The 21,253-nt window shown below is 40.7% G+C and overlaps 1 protein-coding gene across 2 annotated transcripts in view; it reads left to right on the top strand.

Moving 5' to 3' along the window:
• Positions 1-20,830, top strand: part of Wdr72 (WD repeat domain 72) — a 215,313-nt gene extending 194,483 nt beyond the window's left edge. For both annotated transcript variants that reach the window (XM_008829780.2, XM_008829779.2), the window contains exons 18-19: positions 14,552-14,656; positions 20,607-20,830. In XM_008829780.2, the coding sequence (XP_008828002.1) occupies positions 14,552-14,656; positions 20,607-20,662 (161 nt within the window). In that variant the 3' untranslated portion in view covers positions 20,663-20,830. The remainder of the gene's footprint in view (positions 1-14,551; positions 14,657-20,606) is intronic.
• Positions 20,831-21,253: the final 423 nt, after the last annotated feature.

The raw sequence follows: 21,253 nt of genomic DNA, 5'->3' as shown, positions 1-21,253 counted from the left end.
TTGTCCTGTGTTGAGCTACCTGTTGCTCATCCTTCCCTAGAGCACCATCCTTCTTTTCATTATTTGCTTATGTCCACTGGGCAGTGTTCCCAAGTTATAGCAAGTATAGAAAGCTGTGTCCCATTCTTTTGATGTGGACCTGGGATCATATTTCCCTTGAATGCTTCCCATAACTTAATTATACCAAAATGTGCACCCAACGTTTATCCTCAATGACTCTGTCTTATAAATTTTTTATATTTTGTTATTTTATTTTACATGTATGAGTATTATGCCTGCATGTAGGTATGTGCACCCATGTCGTGCAATGCCCACAGAGGACAGAAGAGGCTGTCAGATCCCCTGGAACTGGAGTTACGGACAGTTGTTAGCTGCCATGTGGGTGCTGGATTTGAACCCGGGTCTTCTGTAAGAATAGTCAGTGTTCTTAACTGCCGAGCCATCTCTCCAGCCCGGTGAATTTTTTTTGATAACTTTTCAGTCTAACATTTCACAGCTTGGAAACTCTTCGTGTCCATATATTCTTCCAAAAGATTTCTTAAAATTTAGTGACAAGTATTTCCTATAATCGAGGGAATCTGTACATCTATACATCTGTTTCCCTTTGCTTCCTGTTTTTCCTTGAGCTACGGCTAGCATCTCTTCTGTGTTAAGCCTGGTCTCCATTCATCTTCTTAGCTTGTAGTTGCTACGTCCTCTTTATTCATATGCATGCTTGCTCCTAAAAGTTATTTTTCTTTTGGACATGTTTCTCGTATTCTTCATTGATAGACATTTCTGGATTACCTAGTATCAGATTGAGATTCTCAACCATGTATGCTGGTGAGCACCTATAAATCCAACACTTGGGAGGTTGAAACAAGAGGATCATAAGTGTAAGGTCAAGATGTATTACATAGAGAGTCCTTGTTTCAGAACAAACCCTCAAATAAACAGCTAGACACCCTCTGACACTTATTAAGGTCACCTCTATGTTTTGGACAACCAACTCTTGAGATGTTCATGCAAATATCATGAGTACAATGTAGTGATGGTTTTAGACTTTGAGAAGGCAACTTTATATTTTTTATCTCTCAATAAATACTTGAGTTTTTTAAGTGCATAATTATACTTCATATGCATCAATGGATGCCAACCACTACCTACATGTTCCACATCTAGTATGAATGTGTGTGTGGGATTTGGGGTGTGAGGGAGTGATGCTCACTCTAGATCGCATTGTAATGTAGTTGGAAAGCAGGCTACTAGCATGTGAACGTATCCTCCACCCACTCACCAACACTTCCCATTTGTAATCAATCAAAAAAAATCACCTTCAAAGTAATTAAGCCTAATGCTTCAAAATATTCTAACTTAGACCTTTTCTTCCTTCCTTCCTTCCTAATGTTGACAAAGGGTTAGCAAATGAAGGCCTATAGGCTAGATAATTTGATTTCCTTATTTTCCATTTCCTATCTAGGAGACAGAAGATGAGATACTTGACTAACCATCTGAGACAAACATTGTCCCCTGAGATACAGACTGATGTCAGCGGGGATCTGGGATTGCCCAGCATCTCCTGAGATACAGACTGATGTTCATGGGGATCTGGGACTGCCTGGCAGGCTTTCCCCCTACACTGATGGTCTTCTTTTAGGTTCAGCCTGGGGAAAGTTTACCACTATTAGGGATCTCAGTGCTGACAGTTTCTTCTCCCAGAGATTCAAGAGACTACTCTATATTTCATACAACATTTCCCACTCAAATCCAGACACCCCCCCATCCATGTCTCCCCTTATGCCCCCCCACCAAACCCTATGTACTCTGCCATGCATGCTGAGTCCTATTCATTCAGGTGCATGCCTTTAATCCCAACACTTAGGAGGCAGAAGCAGGCAGATCTCTGTGAGATCGAGCTCAGTTCCAGGCCTTCTGGGATACAGGGAGACCCTGTCACAAACAAAACAAAACACACAAAAAAATGTCCTATGAAGGAGTACATAAAGAACTCGAGGCCATGGGGTTAGAGAGATGCTCAGTGGTCAAGAGTACTGGCTGCTTTTGCAGAGGTCCTGAATTCAGTTTCCAGCACCCACATCTGCATGTAATTCCAGCTCCAGGAGATCCAAATCCCGTCTTCTGGCTTCCCGAGGCACCTGCACTCATGTGTTATATATAAATACAAACACACACACACACACACACACACACACACATAAACACACATAAACACACATAAGTAAAAATGAATCTTTAAAAGAAAAAAGCTTTAGGCAAATTTCTCACTGGCGACTAAGTATTCCTTTGGTTGCATGTGAGGAGATGCTGTAGGAAGACACCTACCTCCCTGTTATCCCCTTCCTCTGCTTTCCATGTTATGAATTTTCTCTCCAACCTATGCCTCATAGTCTGTTTCAGATAAAAAAGTTTAGATTATTTGAGTACAATTGGTTTCCATGTTGTTTTGACCAAGATACAATGATCTCTTTAGTCTCATTCATACACTTGAATAGAAAGATTTGGGATTAAGCTGCTTCTTCCTTTATGACATCTGAATTGAGAAAAGTCCAGTTCTATAACCCCTGAAATTCTCCAACCTTGCTTTCCATGGCACTCCCCCATTCATCTGGCAAGCGGCCATTGAGAATGTTGTCATGCCTGGAGAACAGAAGCCAAGAAGGGCCCGTGCCTCTTACTTAATTTAGGAGGTACTTAGATGTCCTTGAGATTTCCAAGGCTACTGTGCTGGCCACTTCTTTCTTCTGCATCCTGTAATCAGGTTTACTCTCAGTGACTGGTTGACTGGTTTTTGAGAATTTTTGAACTTCATAGTTGGCAGACATCAGAGAGGCTACCCCGTTCAATTCTCTCATTTGATGAAGAAAAGAGTTCCTGGTGGGGAAAATGAGTTGCCTGCCCAAGATCACACTAAAAGGTAGGGCTGACATTGTGACGTATACCTCAGAGTAGAGCTGCCGCACAGTGGACTCTTGCAAACACAGGTCCTTCTCAATAGTGGATTCCATTTTATTTTTTTTTTCAATTAGTATATATAATTTCATCCCTAGATAGTGAAGAATATTATCCATTCAGAATAGGACATTTTAATACAAACTACCTGCTAGAATTACTATATTTGAGATGTTTGGGTAAATTTGAACTATAACACTAAGTAGAACCTTGTAACTAAAATTGAAATTAATCATTTTTTTTAATCTTTAGGAATTCTTGTTAGTACTTTACATCAGTGATATAATTGTTATTCTTTTTTAAGATTCATTTTTATTTATGAGAGAGAGAGAGGTGCAGTGTCCATGGTGGTGAGAGAGAGAGAGGAGAGAGAGAGAGAGAGGAGAGAGAGAGAGAGAGGGAGGAGAGAGAGGAGAGAGATATCCAGTGTCCATGGTGGTCAGAGGAGGGTGTCTGATTGTTTGGAATTAGAGTTACAAGTGGTTGTGAGCTATCTGACCTGGGTGCTGGGAACTAAACTTGAGTCCTCTGTAAAGGCAGCAAACACTCTTAACTGCTGAGCCATCTCTTCCAGTACCCATGATGAAAACTCTTCAGTACCTGCCTTGTTCCTTATAGAAGGTTAGAGGTGTAGAACTACCAGGTATTACAGCTTCTCAGCCTCACCAAAGCAGCTCATTGCTCAGATACCCTGAATAACAGGGCAATTTTTTGAGGAGTGAAACTATGTTTAAAGAGACTCAGTAAATAATTGCTACCTTTTTTCTCATTCACACTTACCTGTCCTCAAATTCACTGGGTAATCTTCCTGTAGAGATTACTTCCTATCTGGAGATGACAGCTGTAGGCAGATTTCTCCCTCAGCCTAGTTAGCCATCAATTCGACCATGTTTAAAAGTTATTTAAGTAAAATAGTAAGGGTATGGAGAGAGGACTCAGCATCTAAGAGCACTGGCTGCTCTTCCAGAGGACCCATGTTTGGTTGCCAGCTCCCACATGGCAGCTAACAACTGTCCATACCTCCAATTCCAGGGAATCTGATGCCCTTTTCTGACTTCCAAGGACATTGCATGACACAGGTTCACTTATGTACATGCAGGCAATATACTCATATACTCATACACATAAAATAAAAATAAGTAAAATATTTTAATAAATTATGTGCCTCTAGGCAAGATCAACACAGTATACTGTTCACAACCTTTTGCAAAATTTATCAGTTGAAAATACTATCATCATTACAGCAATTCACACTGGAAAATTACACCCCCCCCAAATGATACTGCATATCAGAGGACAAACTCAAAAGAAGTGTGGGGACCCAGAAGTCTAGCCTGGAAGTCAAATTTCTTGCTGGAATGTTGCTAATGATCATCCCTTAGTGGTGAAGAAACACTAGATGCCTAATTTAACTCATGGCATCACTGTAGGATTTCCTCTCCACACTGAAAGCAAAGAAAGCCCAGAATTGCACATAAGGTGAAGCTGTTACTATTCATCTATGATCCAGTGGTTCTACCACTTGACTGTCTCCACAGGAACTCTTTAAACTAGGGGGATATGTACACAGCTCTACTAAAAATAATGCTCCTGATACAACCTCTGTCCAGAGACTAGCCATGGTGTGAACTGAACTCGGGGCCTGTCAGATGACATTCTCTGTATTTACAGAGTTCATATTAGCACTCAAATTCTCCTTATGGCTTATGCTTCCCTTTAATTTAAAATTTATGAAAAGGAGCTGGAGAGATGGCTCAGCAGTTAAGACTGCTTGCTGCTCTTCGAGGGGACCTGAAGAGTTCCCAGCACCTACATTGGGTGACTGACAGCCCCTGTAACTCTAGCTCCAGGGGATGGCATTTCAGGCATATGGCATATATTCACACATAGAGAGACACATGCACATAAATGAAAATAATAAGGAAAATAAAAATAATGCACAGATGTGTGTGTGTGTGGCCTGCCAGCATTGCATCAGCATTTACTTCTACTTGAATTTGATGTCATTTTTCTTTCAAGCCTCTAGGGAGATTTTTTTTCTGAGCTAGTGGGAAGAGGCTAAGCAGGAGGTGATGAGCCCTCACCTCAAGGTGTAGATAGTCGATTTAGACGCAAGTCTTTTGTTCCAGGGGCTTGATGTCTCTAACCTGCTTATCATCTCTATGTTTTTGTTTAATAAACAATTAACATTTTGTCTGGCTGTGTCTGGTGCTGTTGTGCTGTAGTACTTTGTTCTGCTCATTTGATCAACGTATCTTTTTATGAGTGACTTTTCTGTAAATATCCCCCTTATTTCCAAACAGCCTGCACATAGAAATGGTATTTCTTTGTTAAAAATAGATTTTATTTTTATTTTTAATTATGCGTACATGTAGGAGGGGGACTGGTTTGTGTGTGTGAATATAATGCTTGAGGAGGTCAGAAGAGGACATCAGATCCCCTGGAACTGAAATTATAGGCAATTGTGAGCTGCCTGATGTAGGTGCTGGGAACCAAACGCTGCTCCTTTGTAAGAGCAGTGTGTGTTAAGAGCTGAGCCATCTATCCAGTTCCAGGATCTCTTTTTAAATCATTCCTAAGTCACCATATTGGAATTATTACTGCTGCATATTTTATTCATGCCGTCAATGATATCAGTTTTTAACACGGCATTCATTGATGTACATAGCACAAAGATAATTAGAAATGACAAATCGTATGACAATATTAAATTTAAAGCTACGGAAGTCATAGAAGTTTAGAATATGGAAAATATTCTAGACATATCCTTTTTAGAACTATTCATTCACACATAAGAAGAATGGCCAAACTTCATAGGCATGCCCAGGCTGAAACAGATCGACAAGAAGGACAGCAGACATAGTCACCCTCTCTTTAGACTTCGTACACCATGTGTGATTACTCCATTAACAGTGCTGAGGGATCTGCTCTTCTGCAAACACCTAATTATGTTTTTCACCTGTGACAGAGCAACACGGCTTTTTTAACAAGGCTTGAATGGTTGAGGCACCGCTCAGAAGGTCATGTGCTCTATACGGAGTAAACATAGGACATTATTGCTGGTGGCTAGTCCCTCATTGAGGATGGGGCTATATTTTCTGAAGCTGTTGGCTAGCTAAATGGGATTTGAATCTGAGGTGTTCCTCCCAGCCTGGCTCAGGCATTTGAACAATTGATCCTCTGATTGTGAGAGGTTATGGAATTTTTGTTACATGGGGCCACTCTGGAAGAAGACATGAGTCCCTGGAGGTGGGTCTTTGGGGGTTATTCTGACCTCTAGTTTTTGCCTAGCTCTCTCTGCTTCCTCCTGTCTGTCACCATGATGTAAGGAGCCCCACCTGCATAGTCCAGATGCCCTGTACTTCTTCTGCCCTGTTCCTCACATGACTGAGATACCCCATTATCACCAGCCAAAATAAACCTCCTTCTTTCTTACGTGTTTCTGTCAGATATCTGGTTGCAGTGAAAGGCAACTAACTTCCTAGGCCCAGCTGCCTTTAAGAGTTTATACTATCTTTCTGCATGTCCAAAAAGGGATGGAAAAAAGTTTTTTTAAAATCTTTTTTGTTGAGCTTTTAAAATTTCATAGAACATTTCCCCCTCAAATCCAGACTCCCATATCCCCCCACTGAACCCTATGCACTCTGCCGTACGTGCTGAGTCCTATTCATTCAGGTGTTTGTACCCAAATGTCCTTCAGTGTAAATGTGTCCACTGGAGTCTAGTCAGCCCATCCAGTGGTCCTATGTAAGTCATACTCTCCCTCATCCAGCAGCAATCAGTTTCAAATAGTTCTCAATCTAGTGCTGGCCTGCCACCTGTTTCTCACGTCCCCTTTGGGCCCTTGTTTCATTGAGCTGACATCGGTCCCGCACTTGACGCCACCACTGCCACAGGCTCACATGAGCAAGTCTCCAGTGGCCTGGAAGCCTCTGCCTCCCTATAATCATAAACCAGTCCTGGCTCTTACAGTCTCTCCACCTACTCTTCTGCCATGGTCCCTGAGCTGTGGGTGGGTGAGGTTCCATATAGGAGTCCCATCCTATACCCTACAGTTTCTTATTCTCCAAAACATGGCCAGATATGGTCTTCTGTGTGCATCACAGTCTGATGTACAAGAAAGCCTCACTGGTGAGAATTGAGGGGTGCATTAGCCATTTCTCTACCCCTTATTCCACTATGTTCCATGAGCCGTGGTTGCAGAGATTCAACTGCAGATATGTCACCTAGTACTGGGCATCTCCCAGACATATGTTCTCTGTACCTGACCAGATGTACAATTCCACAATAGCCTCCATCTGATGCAGAAAGAAGCTTCTTTGATGAGTGCTGTATGGCATGATTGTTATTCTAAGGGAGGTCTCTTCTATCTGGCCCTGCGTTCCCTGTCAAGCAACTCCCAAGTATACATATGCATTAATGTTCAGACACTCTATGTGCATTTCTCATAGGGTTTTTAGGGCATCACTTTTACCTCTAGGTTTCCTAGTCCCTGAGATTCACTCATCTCTATTCTTTTTTTCTCCCAACCAACTTCCCTCCTCCTTCCCTCCCTAGTCACAGTGCCCCCATTCTCTCCACTGTCCCCCCAATACCTCTGACTCATGCCATCTTTCCTCTCCTGACTTCCTTCCCTCTCCCACCCCATGGTCCCTTGAATGTTCCTCCCTTTTCTCCTCCCTGCCAATTACTCCCTCAAATAACGTCTGTTTCCTACGGTCTCCCTTTCAGGTTGTTTCTTTTCCTTTACCTCCATGTATCCTTTCCCTTTCCCTGGCTCCTGGTGTGACATCAAAATTTATATAGTCACATATAAGGGCTTGGTGCTGCAGTCCACGAATAAGGAAGAACGTATGTCACTTGCTTTTCGGCATTTGTGTTATTTCACTTAGAATAACACTCTCTAGCTCATCCATTTACCTGCTATTTTAATCATCTTTTCTTACTGCTGAGTAGAACTCCATTGAGTCTATGTACCACAGTTTTATTAACCATTCATCAGTTGAGGGACATTTAGGTTGTTTCGATTTCTTAGCTATTGTGAAGAGAGCAGCAATAAACATGGAGGTACAGGTATCTCTACAGGGTCTAGAAAATAATGGAATGCAGAACAGAGAACAGAGGCAAGTGGAGGAGCAGGACCACTGACCATGTCATGACAAATTTTAAACAATAAATCTTCCTGTAGAGTCTTCCTCCTAAAGTCTTTGGGATGTGGTTTTAATCCACTGATTTGGGGGGCTGGGAAGATGGCTATCTATAAAGGACTTGCTATGCAAGAATGAAGACCCAAATTTGATGTCTAACCCCCACATAAAAACTAGGCGTGACATCACACACCTATAATCCCAACCCTGGGAAGGCAGAGACAGGAGAATTCCTGGGACTTGCTAGCGAACCAGTGTAGCCCAGTCAACAGCAAGTTCCAAATTCAGTCAGAGAGCTTGTCTCAAAAATTAATACGATGGAGAGTGATTGAGGAAGCTACCTGGCAAAGATCACTGGTCTATGCATGCATGTACACACATGTGACTATGCACCTGAACACACACACAAACAACACCACACACACACACACACACACACACACACACACACACACACACAAAGCTACTTATTTTCTATTGTCTTTGGCTGAACTTCTCATTTCTTTAGGACCTAGAATTAAGCTCTTGAGTATAGGTACCATTATCTCACAAACCCATGTAGAACACACAGACTCCTTTCTATATATAATGATTGGAAAACATTGTAAAAACATTCAGAGTATCAGCTTTTCAGTTGCCAGTATTTTGGAACATCTGATGAGTAGATGGAAGAGCCTTCTACCTTTCAGTGAATGGAGCAGCCTTCTGCTTTTCAGCAGAAATCTGTCAAGAAAAGTTTTTCTTTGGGGCCCCTGATCCCCCAAGTGTAGACTGCTTCAGAATCCATTACAGAGGAAAGAAATAGCTGATTTTAAGCTGAAGAGGATCCTGGCAACACTTTGCACTATATTGATGTCAAAAGCATCTCTCTGCCAAGCTCTGAAATGCACCTTGAAAAACTAATGAAAACACCCAAGAACTTTAGTGGTGAGCTACAAATGGACTGTGGTATTGATAAGGAAAAGTCAATATCTCTTGCGAAGGGCGGCTTACCTTGATAAATGGGTCCGCCATCAGTAAAGATCAAATTATTGACTATCTAGGGCAAGGAAAAAAAACTGTCTATAGCTGACTTCTACAGGTGAGAAGAATTAGCCAACAACAGCAATTCAAGACAGCTCAAATAGACAAGTATGGAACTGACCCTCCCTCTCCCAGCAGCGATCAGTTGCCAAAAGATCCTCAGCTAGTTTTGGGACTTCTTGCCCACCTCCCCACATCATGTTGGGTGTGCTGCCTGGCAGGTTGGCCAGACTCCAAAGGATGGACCCATACCCATGAGCATTTGGGGAAACAGATTAGACTCCATAGTCATCAATAATAACAACAACAACAATAATAATAAAAATAAAATAACAATGTAGAAAGTTAAGTCTGGGGTTAGCAGTGTGGAGGTGGAGATAGAGGGAGTCTGAGTAGACTCAAAAGGAGAATTAATTAAAACACATCCCAAGTGGACAGTAACATTAGCAAACACATCTGTGGCATGAGGCCTGTGCTAATTTTTTTTTACCATACCTGTGTTCATACCTTTTTCTTTGGTGTGAGTGGCTCCTACTGGACTTCCCATGTTGTCATTCAAAAAGATCTAATTCGAACTTCACCTCCTTAATAATTTAAGGCAGAGAACTACTCCTCTGCCCCCCCTAAAAAGCCTTTGGCTCTTTGAATGTGGTCTCTTATGCCCCTGGGTAGTTTTATTCATTGTACATCAACTAGACCACAAGTTGTACGAGGGTGCATTACAAGTACCTTCAGTTCTTTACCCTTTGGTCTAGCAAAGAGCTCTAGTGCCATAAGCTCTAGATCAATATGTGTTGATTTCACCAGTTTTGAAATGGTTCATTAGAGAAGCCTGGGTCACTCATCATGTCTGAGTTTAATAAGGAGGCATCACAGGAAACTCACAAAAGGACGATGGTAAGGATTAGTCTATCAGACAAACAAACAAACAAAAGGTGAACTGGCAGTTATTAACCTTTTGGATGCCTGCTGTCCCCAGCTGACATGCTGTGGTCCTTTCTTCCACAGTATTTTTTATTCCAGTGAGTTGAAATCTTTTGTTCAGAGGCAGTTCAGTAAATGAGCTACAAAACATGGGAGGTTCATTTACGATAATTAGATATAACTTATTAACTCCATTTTAATGCCAAGGAGGGTTCTAGGATGATCTAATGATGGGCATGGTAATTCATAAAACATATATTTACCCTCACTCACTTCCCTTCTAGAAATCTCCTACGCTTTGCCACAGAATGTTTCATTGAAGCTCCTTGAGCTGCCCATGGAAAAAAAGACATACCTTGTACCTCTTCGGATTTGAAAACTAACCTATAATTAAGCATGATATATGAATAATCTTCAACACCCCACCCTCACTAGAACCACCTGCTCAAAAATCCGGAGTAGGGGCAAAAACAGGCATGGTGCTGCACGCCTTTATTCCTAGCACTCAGGAGGCAGAAACAAGTGGATCTTTGTGAAATCGAGGTCAGCCTGGCCCACATAGAGAGTTCCAGGCCAGCTGTTCCAGGCTACAAGACCCTGTCTCAAAAAAATAACAATGCAGAACAAAGCAATAAAAGAAGCAGAGGTGAATAAAGGTAACTGCAGGTCTGGCTGGACTGAGTTCAATAAAGACCTCAGGCTAAAGCCCATGTTCTAGTTTTTTGAGAACTTTGGTGGATCTCATGCTTTGATGCCACTTGGAATGGTTGCAGGAATGCACTTTTGGTTCTACTACCAAAGTCTCTTCCCCTTGAAGTCTCTAATTTAGAGTAGTGGTGCTATTATTCATTTTGTCCTTTGACAATCTCATGCACATATGCAACACATTCTGACTGATCACACCCCTACCCTATTATCTCTCTCTTTGTCTACCTTTCCTCTCCCTACTAATCTTTTCCCACATTGTTGCCTTTATGTTTTGTTTGTGACTCACTGAATTTACCAAGGGCCATCTGTGTAGCCATGGGATTGGAGCCATGCACTAGAGCCTGACCAGAGTTCCCTCTGAAGTACAACTGAAGACGATGGCTCCCCAACTCCCAGAGTCTATCTGTAGCCAGTAGTTCAGCAGTCAGGGGTAGACCCCATTAGAGTAGTATTTTTAATATTTGGTGCCTGGTAAAGATATGTTGGAGATATGTTGGAATGAATAAATGAATGGGAGGTGTTCAGTCACAAAAGAACAGTGCATTGGATGGATAGAGCAATACGTTTGCCAGAATAAACACAGGTGGAGGGCAAGGGAAATGGCTCAGTGGTTAGGAGCTCTCTGGCTGCTCTTGACAGGACCCAAGTTCAGTTCCAAGCACCCACACAGTGACTAACAATTGTCTGTAACTCCAGCTCCCGGGGATCAGATGCCCTCTTCTGGCCTCTGTGGGCATTGCATGCATGAAGTGCACATATTCACAATGCAGGCAAAACACTCATACACATAAAATAAAAAAAATAAATAACTTTAAACAGAGGTGAAGCCTTGTTGGTATTTATAAAAATATTTAGCTACTTGATAGATTCCTCACTATAAATACCAAAATCAGTTCTTCAGAAAGCAAACAAGTAAGATATAGAGAGATAAAAATCATTAAAACAAGGCAGGAATTTTGACTGCTGCAGTTTTCTGCAGCTCTGCTGCATTTAACTACCCCACTTAAACACCTCACAAAAATCTATGAATTCAAAAATAATCTCTAAGATTGATTTAAAGTGAGGAAAATGGAATTAAGGCAGTGACATGGGTGGCTGTTAGTACAAATGGTGATCTCCTAACAGGTATGGGCTAACAGTCATCGAGAACTCAGGCCCTCTGATTTTTGAAGGCAGCTAGTGGGGCCACCTGCTTCAGTCCTGGATACACTCCTTCATTTCAGAAATCCTTCCAGAATATTCCTGTGATCCAGGCACTGTTGCATATAACTTAGTAAACAAGTAAAACAGACATGGCATGGGAATTTCTTTCCAGAAAATTCAACTGTACAAAAGGAAAATATAGGTTTATTTATTTAAAGTAAGAATTTCATACTTTTCCTATATTTGTTTCTAGAGAAAAGGTTTTAGAGATGTGGTAATCTAAATTCTGCTCATCCTCCATAGAATATAGTTACTACCTGCACTCCAGAGGGCTGTCAAGTTTATCTAGAAAGAACTTTTGACCAGAATTGTGGCCTTTCCTTGAAACAGTGTCTGTTGGACCTCAGGTTCTGAGCACCAGTGCTGGGATGCTCGACTGAAATGCACAAAGCAGTGTAGAGCAAGCACCGCTGGTGCCCAGGGAGGTCAGCAGGACTTGGCGTCACTTAACTAGTTTATGAAACAACATGGGCTCTGGCCTCTGTGAGGCTCTGTCATCCCCTGAAGGAGGCTTAGCAACAGAGGCCCCCATGCCTATAAAAATTTCCTTTGTGACATACAGAAGTCTATTTTATTTATTTCATTTAAGGCTTATAAATATGGTGCGTTATCAAGATCTGAAGAAGGTGGTAGAGTTTATTACAGAAACTTCAGGTACATAAAATTCTATTGTGCTCATACTGTGGTTAGACACAATGTCACAACAAACCAGTTTCAAAACCAAGACCTGTTACCTTGATGAATTTTTTGATCAGATGTATATGAAACTCTTAAAAGCCAGCAGTACTTTACATATACATCCATACACACACACACACACATACATTATCACACATTATATATATATATATATATGAGAATACACAGTCAATGCTGTGTGTGTTTATGTATCTGCATGTGTGTGTGTATATACTCAATAGTGTGTATTGTGTCCTAGTTTGCTTTCAATTGTGATAAAACACTTACCAAAACCAACTTGGAGAGAAAGGATTTATTTCAGCTCACAGTATAGTTCTTCATGGAGGGAAGGCAGAGCAAGCACTTAAGGCAGGAATCTGGAGGCAGGAGCTGAGCTAGAGATCATGGAGGAATGCTACTTACAGTTTCTCTGGCCTATGCTTAGCCTGCTTTCTTATATAACCCAAGACCACCTGCCCAGGGGTCACACCACCCACAGTGGGCTGGGCTCTCCCACATCACTCAAAAATCAAGGAGATTGCCCCATGCAAATCTGGTAGGGGAAATTCTCCCACTGAGGTTTCCTCTTCCCAAGTGTGTCAAGCTAGCCAGCACCTGTGCATATATGTATATTTTCCTAGTGTTCTTTCTGTTACTGTGATAAAACACTGACTGAAAGCAACTTGAGGAATAAAGTGTTTATTTCATCTTACAAGTTATATATTCCATCATCGAGGGCAACCAGGGCTCAAGGCAAAAACCTGGAAGCAGGAAGGGGAGCAGAGACCACAGAGGCTGCTGTTCACCGAGTTGCTCTCTCTGGCTTCCTCAGCCACCTTGCGTATTCATCCCAGGTCCACCTATCTAGGGATGGCAGTGTCCACAGTGGGCTGGGCCTTTCTGCATGAATAACAAATTAAGAAAATACCTCATAGACATGGCCACAGGCCATTGTGATGGAGGAAGCTCCCCAACTGAGGTTCCCTTTTCCCAGATGGGGTTGTGTACATGTTTACATGTCTGCATTATGTCTACACACTCAATAGTGTGTGTCTGTTTGGCTTCAGATCAGCAATTCTGACACAGTCTATGTGATTGGAACATGTTTGTTCTATCCACTGAGTCTTTTTATGCTAACTGGACCCTCTTTTCCTGGCAGATGTTGACTAGAAGGAATGTAACATGAGATTATGTTATTTATGGGCGTTTAGACCAAATAGTGTAACCAATGGGAACCTGCGGAATTCTGAGTCTGTTGAATAGAGTTAGTGGTTATAATGATTTACCAGAAATGTTGGGCTCTGCTACCACCTTCTGTTTCTGCCCCTTTTGCTATGTTGGAACAAGTTGGGTGACGGACTGTTCAAAATATCACCCTTTCTTACAGTCATTTTCCATGTATTCATTCTGTACGTTAAGATTTCCTTTTTACGACGTTTTTGGTGTATGGGTTTGATGCCATGTTTTTAGGGTGATGAAAGAGAAGAGGTGTACAAACAGTGTCCATTCCTGTGGTGAGTGAGACCAAAGGAGCCTCTCCATGGGCAGGGCTTGTCTTTCTAATTGAGTCTGCTGATGTTCCTCTCTGTGTGCCCGGTTGCCACTGTTAATTGACTATATTGTTTTAGATTTATGCATTACAAATACGATTTCTACTCCAAAAGCACCACTTTGTTACTTTGTAGCTTTTAAACTGAGGCCAGGAGCGTATTTTTCTTCTGGGATAAAGTCACATCTATGGATTTTTCAACTAATTACATGTCTGCCAATAAATACTTAGAGGATACACTTTATTTCAATTTATTTGTGTTTCCACAGTGGTCCCACATTGTCCATGGGGCTGGAGTGGTCTAATGGTGTTCACTGCAACTCTTTCATGGCTGTCTTTCTCTGCCTTCACCCCTCCCTCTTTTTAACAGCTCCCGTCAGTCCGGTCAAGCATGGTAAGGACTTGAACTCGGCAAACTTCCAAGATACGGAGGACATCCTTGACAGATGTGTCTTGGAAGAGTCTGAGAGTGCAGGTGAAAGCCATTTAAACATAGTCAAGTATAAAATGATAAATTTGACACAGCTTTGGGGTCCTTGGGAGGGTGTGGGGGAGGAGGCCAGAACAGTGCTTTCTCTTCCCAGCTGCTCTGTCAAATTAATGCCTACCTCCTGAGGTCATGGTGTGGAGCTGTTATCTTTTCCTCTTTCATCAAGAATTCAGTTGGACGAAGTACAAAGGCATTAAGGCCGAGAAGAGAAGCCTACACTGTTAGTTCATTATCATCAATTCTAAGCTAAACTGCTTAATACACACAGAGGCTGGAACTAGAGAAATGTTGACATTTCAAATATTTTGAATAATGAGATTTAACAAGAGACAGGCAGAAATGGGGAGATGGGGAGCACAGAGGAACAAATTTCCACCACTAGAGTCTGTTTACCTTTCTATGTTCAAACAGAACTCATACTGGGAGGAGAGTACTTTAGCAAGGCAGGAATGGGTGTTGTAAAACAAAGGGAAAGAAAACTGTAACTCTCCTCTTGCGGTAAGATTTACTAGATGTCAAAATTACTTATATTTATATTCTGTTTGTGGGTAGGATAGATAGAAGTATAACAGAGGGAGAAAGCCAGAAAGACTTAAGCATGGATTTTTGTTTCTGTTCTGTTTTAAAGCATACACAATTTTAATGGATTCATTAATTAAAAGAGAAAGAATTTTAACCAAAGTTAAATGGCATTAATTAAAAGAGAAAGAATTTTGACCAAAGTTAAATGGCATCGTTGGGTCAGTACAAGCCATGAATCCCTTATTACCACAACCCCAAAAACTAGCTAACCCCGATATTTCTTTCCTGTTTATCCAGCTACAATGTCTCCTCCACCCTCTCACATCCTTGTGTGCTGATCCATGTATCATATTTTTGATTCATCCTCTCTATAGGCTGTCAGCTTAGTTAAGAGATTTCCAAATTGTGTAGCCTTCCCTGACAGGGGGGCAGCTGCAAACAGTCCCCTGATCCTTCCCCGAGGAGAGCTACTGAGATTTAATTTCCAGTGAAACGTGTAGACTGCAATCTATGTCAGGTCCCCTAGTCATCTTGGAACCCCAAAAGACCCAGTGGTGATAGCATTGTATGTCAGCCCCCGCCACTGTACCAAGATCTCTCAAAAGATGAGCTACAGATGCATGCCTGTTCCCAGCCAAGCTTTCTCTTCATCATATAGCACAGAGATTGTTAAAGAACAAATTAGCCCCACTACCTGACACAGCATCTGAAAGAAAATGTGGTTATTCTCACCCAAAGAGGAAGAGCTTGCTAGTAGTGTTAAATTCCTATACTAAAAATTATTCTTAAATTACTTGTAGTTTGAATTAAAACTGCCTAATTCTGGATAGGTTTTTAAAGTTGTTAATGGGCTGTTTCCCATTACCATTGTTTTTAATAAAGATGCATCAGCATTATACATATATATAAAATATACGTATGTGGGTACATATATATATATATATATATATATATATATATATATATATATATATATATATATATATATATATATATATATATATATATATATATATATATATATATATATATATATATATATATATATATATATATATATATATATATATATATATATATATATATATATATATATATATATATATATATATATATATATATATATATATATATATATATAAAATTTCAGAGGTAGATTGCATTTCCATGCTTCCTTATTATGAGTGGACTTAGAGTGAAATTCAGTTATGGCTTTCTTTACCTGACAGTTGTGAACAAAAGGATATATTCAAAAAGAAAGATTAATTAGAAAATACAGGGGCTTGTAAAAACCGTAACTTAAAGAGTGAGCACTGTTCCATACATCGGACATCATTAAACTAGTAATAAAGAATGAATTACTCTGGCTTTTCCCTCTGTCCATCCCTGCATTTTAAGACATCTTGCCTTATAGGCCTGGAAACCTCTGGAGGGTTCTCCACTAGCCCCACTGCCTTCCACTGAGAATTTGTGGCTTGGTTGTCATGGAGACATCGTATTTCTCCAAGAATTGCTCATATTGATCCGTAGCTAGGCGTAAATGGCCAGGCGAGTGTGAGGAAGAAAGGGGGCTGGGCAGTCCTGTAAAATGACCAGGGCTTGTAGGTTGGAAAGGAGCTCACAGCAAACACTTAGGTAGAAAGAAAGAAGCAGTTTCATTTTGTGTCAGGATTTTTTCTGCACTTTAGGCCTCGTCTTCTCTCAGGATGAACTCAGAGGAACTTGTTAGTCCCTTGTCATGTCAGATCTTGGGTGCCTGGTCCTGACACAGCTGTCAGCCTCCTAGCTCTGTGCAGTTCAGGGACACACAACAAAGAAGCAGTGACATGAATTATTTATTGCTCTTCGTGTGGATAAAATTCTGTGATAAGAAATTAAGACACTTCTGACAGAGGTGCTTGTTTGGTAAGAAAGATTTTGATGAGAGAGTGAATTTCCTTGAAGTAGACGCTTTCGACAGCAAAATTCCTAGAACCGAACATAGAGCAAAGTAAGTTTTCCTTATATTTCTTATAGGAATTCAGTGGCACAGAGGGACTTTCTTGAGCTCTGAAAATGTTGCTATCCATTTTTCAATGTCCAAAGAGGAACTTCAGAATAAAGCGATGCACGTAACCCTAGGGATTTGCATGTCTCTTGACCGTGGGAGAAGGATCGTTCTCAGGGAGTTATCTTTTTTTTTTTTTTTAATTTTTATAAGCCAAATTTGGGAGGTTTGAAGTGGTGCTGTTTGAGAAGAAGCCTTTTAACTAGAAGCATTCCAGCAGCTACACTTACCATTGTGTGGCATTGGAAGGAATAGGTTGAAGTGTGAAAACATCTTTCTTCCTGATTTCTACTTAAACATCATCACACCATCCAAATTCCCTTGAATATTTTCATGTATGTGCAAAAATCCACCAGTTAGAAAGTTGAATGTGGTCTGTTTTCTAGTTTTAAGGAATGTTGACCTTATGTAGTTTAATGTAATGCATTAAACTAGTATGTTTATCGCCTCATTTTAAATGAATAGACCAAATATTTCAAAGTATATAGGAAATGAGAACAGAAATCATTTTCCCATACCAAGAATATTGCTTCCTCTATTGTTCTGTCTAAACAATGTCTCTTGATAACTCTTCTAAGTTAACACTTTATTCTAGTTATCCTGGCTCCACAGTACTAATATCAACCCTTGTTCATAGGCAGAAAGTAGAGGGCACGGAAGCCAGAGAAGCTGAAATATATTTTTGAAAAGAATCAAAGTTGCTATTTTGTATGTTACTAGTTTTTAAATGCCATTAATAAAATAAAGATCTTACAATCTGCATAAAATAGTAGAGTTGACCTTGTGGATTGTCTGTGAAGACAGTAGGTTATATTCAGGTTTGCCAGCACTGAGCTGGCCAGGGAGAACCATCTGTAAATGGACCCGTTTGCAAATAGGTCATAGTTCAGAGGCCTTGTGGAGTGTGTTCACATGTTCTCTGGAGGGATATACCTTACCCATCCCGCTGCTGAGATCTTTATTGTTCAAGCCATATACCTAGGTGAGAGCCTGGAATCCATTAAGGTTGGCGAAGCACCTGTGAAAAGCAGACCACTCCTGCCACTTCAACCTCGCTGGTGAACCTGGAGGTTGGGTCTGTAGGGGACAGTATCTCTTCCACATGTCTTTTCTTTGGAATAATTCATTAGCAAAGAGTTTTTGACTCACAGGTGAATCCCAAATAGGAGCTTCTGTTTCAGACTCTGTAATGTCTACCTGCTTCTCTGCTTCTTTCTGAACCCCATGGGGTCACTTCAATGTGCAGTAATAGATGCTCTGAGACGGCAGGAACTCGCAGCTCCCTCCCTGTGATTTTAGGGTCATTCAGCTTCCTCTCCTTGACTCTCTAAGGTCTGACTCCTTCTGAATTTGAAAGCTGCTTTCACAAAAATCAGTCCAAGGAGACTTTCACTCGTCTGGTTAACTATTTCCTGTACATCCGTTACATCCCAGTCCTTATTCTGCAGATTCTGTTTTAGAAAGGATTCCTTGTTCCTCCTATTCACACTCATGACCACAAAAACTACACAGTGATGTTCACAAGTTTTATGCCAATGTTAGTGAGAGAACTTGGCTTGGAAAATTAAGACTTTCACTTCCCTAATGTCTTGGGATCAGTGTACTCAAACATAATCAGGGGAGGTAGTCAGTAAAGTGCATGCAATGGCAGGATGAGGACCCACGCTCTAGCCTCAATACCTACATTAAAAACAAAAATCAGGTGTGGCGTTATGCACCTTTAATCCCAGTACTGGGGAGGTGGAGACAGAGGTGGGTGTTCTCTAGCCCTTTCTGGCCAGCCAGCCTAGCCAAATTAGTGAGCTCTGGGTTCAGTGAGAGATGTGGTCTTAAATACTAACACAGAGGGTGATAGAAGACACCAACTATTGAATTTGGCTTCCACACGCACACAGACATGCACGCATGTGAACATTAATGCACATACACACTTGCACACATGGTCATGCACACACATACACACACAAATGCACATACATACACGCACACACATTCTCAAAAGTAACACCAGCTGAAAACAGCAGTAAGAGGAGTCTGGATGTCCCTGTGAGGACAAAAGTGCAGTCACATCAGTTTTCACATCAGTTCTGAAGTAGTTTATAATCAGGATGCATTCTGCCATTAGTAGAACATTTTAGTGGTTTCTGTGTAGCACGTTATGCGTGTAGATCTATATACATCACTGTCAATCAATACTACATTTGCATAAATCTGATGAACAAAAGTAGAATTCTCATGGAGTTTCTAGAGTATGATACATTGTGAAAAGTCAAGGTGAGATGGTTTTTACTGTTCTATCTCATGAATCACCAGCAAAAACCAGGGTCGGGAAGCAGTACAACTTGAGAAGCTGAGTACTGGAGAGGCATGATGGTGCATGAAGCAGAAAGATGCAGACCGCCTGTGCCAGGCATCAGTCACATCCTCATGAACACATGCTATAGACGGGGCTGCAAAAGTTCTAGAAGGAAGAAAAATGTCAATAATAAATTATAAGTTCTTTTTTGTTTATCAATGTCAACATTTTTATTAATTTGCCCAAAGGGAAAATGTAAACATCAGAGTAGTATTTCTAATAAAATGATAGGCTGATTTGCACAAGCACACACACATTTACTGTAGAGTGTTACTTTAAATGAAAGAACCAGCTTTTTTATTTTTCCATCAACAGTGGGCGTTACGTCATAATATAAAAAGAGTTCATGCTAAACTGGGCATGGTGGCACATGCCTTTAATCCCAGCACTCAGGAGGCAGAGGCAGGTGGATCTCTATGAGTTCAAGGCCAGCCTGGTCTACATAGTGAGTTCCAGAACAGCTGGGGCTACAGGGACATCCTGTCTCAAAAAAAAAAAAAAAAAGAGTTCATGCTATCACAAAGCTTTTGACAGTCAACTCAGTTCAAATCATGTTGGTTTTTTCCTTTCATTAACCTACAAAGCTAGTCATCCAAGTTGCCTGAAAAATAAATATTTTGAATCTGTCACTTAACCCATACTTCAACAAATATTTGTGAAGCATGGCCCTGAAACTGTGGTCGTAAGTTGCTCTGAGAACATTTACACTGTTTACAATGCTTATTTCAAACCAAATTCATCTTTTTTGGAAACTTGGTTGTTTTGGCAATTAAAAAGCACTACTGATACTATGTAAAATTAAAATGTATGTACTTTCTTTATGAAACAGGGATATTGGCTGTTCTCTAACATATTGTGCTTCTGGGTTGGAAGGGAATACAGAAATCACAAGCCACACCTCCCTTCCTTCTTTCCTTTTGCGTTTCCCATCCCCCCAGATCTCTCCCATTCCTTTCCTTCCTCCGTGTCTGTATTTCATCATATAACCCAGATACCTGCTTTCTTTCTAGGTCATCCAAGGCATCATTCCTGGATAGCAAAAGTATGTTCCTGCAAGATGTGCTAAATGGAGTCTTGAAAAAGAAATAGAACCTGAAATAGCAGGGAAGGACAGACATGCCATTTCTCTATCATCAAATTAAAGTAGCACTGCTGTCAGTCTGTAATAGGTCTGCTAATACTTTAGCCAAAATGTGCTAAAAATGTTATGCCTGATTGAAAATCTAAATTCTAATTCTAGAAAATGATTGTTTGAGACAGTCTCTATTTTTCCGTGTTTTCTGTTAATATTCCCAACAGGGAACACCAGCTCACAGACAGATTTAACATGCATTTAGATTTTATCTCTTCAGCTGTTGAATTATGTAAGTCAATGGAACCCACACTACATTAAATTCAATGGTGCGTCCATATTTTTAACCCAAAACTTTACCAACTTTGACTTGCTAGGTTGAGAAATTTTGTTTTAGTGGGTGGTTCCGTTCCAACCAATCCTTGAAATACATCCTACCCTTTAACATAAAATGTTGTCAACAAATAACCCATGTCCTTTAGTCCTTAGTCCAAGCAAGACACATAGGGTGACAGTGACTGACCTTGTGCAGACCAGTTAACTTGGAGCTCTAGTAACATGGTAGGCAATGTCTTTAGCTAAAAG

The sequence above is a fragment of the Nannospalax galili genome, unplaced genomic scaffold (genome assembly GCF_000622305.1).
Source record: "Nannospalax galili isolate Female #2095 unplaced genomic scaffold, S.galili_v1.0 scaffold213, whole genome shotgun sequence".
Classification (NCBI taxonomy): Eukaryota; Metazoa; Chordata; class Mammalia; order Rodentia; family Spalacidae; genus Nannospalax; species Nannospalax galili.
Note: the sequence above shows the minus strand (reverse complement) of the source record. Positions and strands in the feature narration are given on the sequence as shown.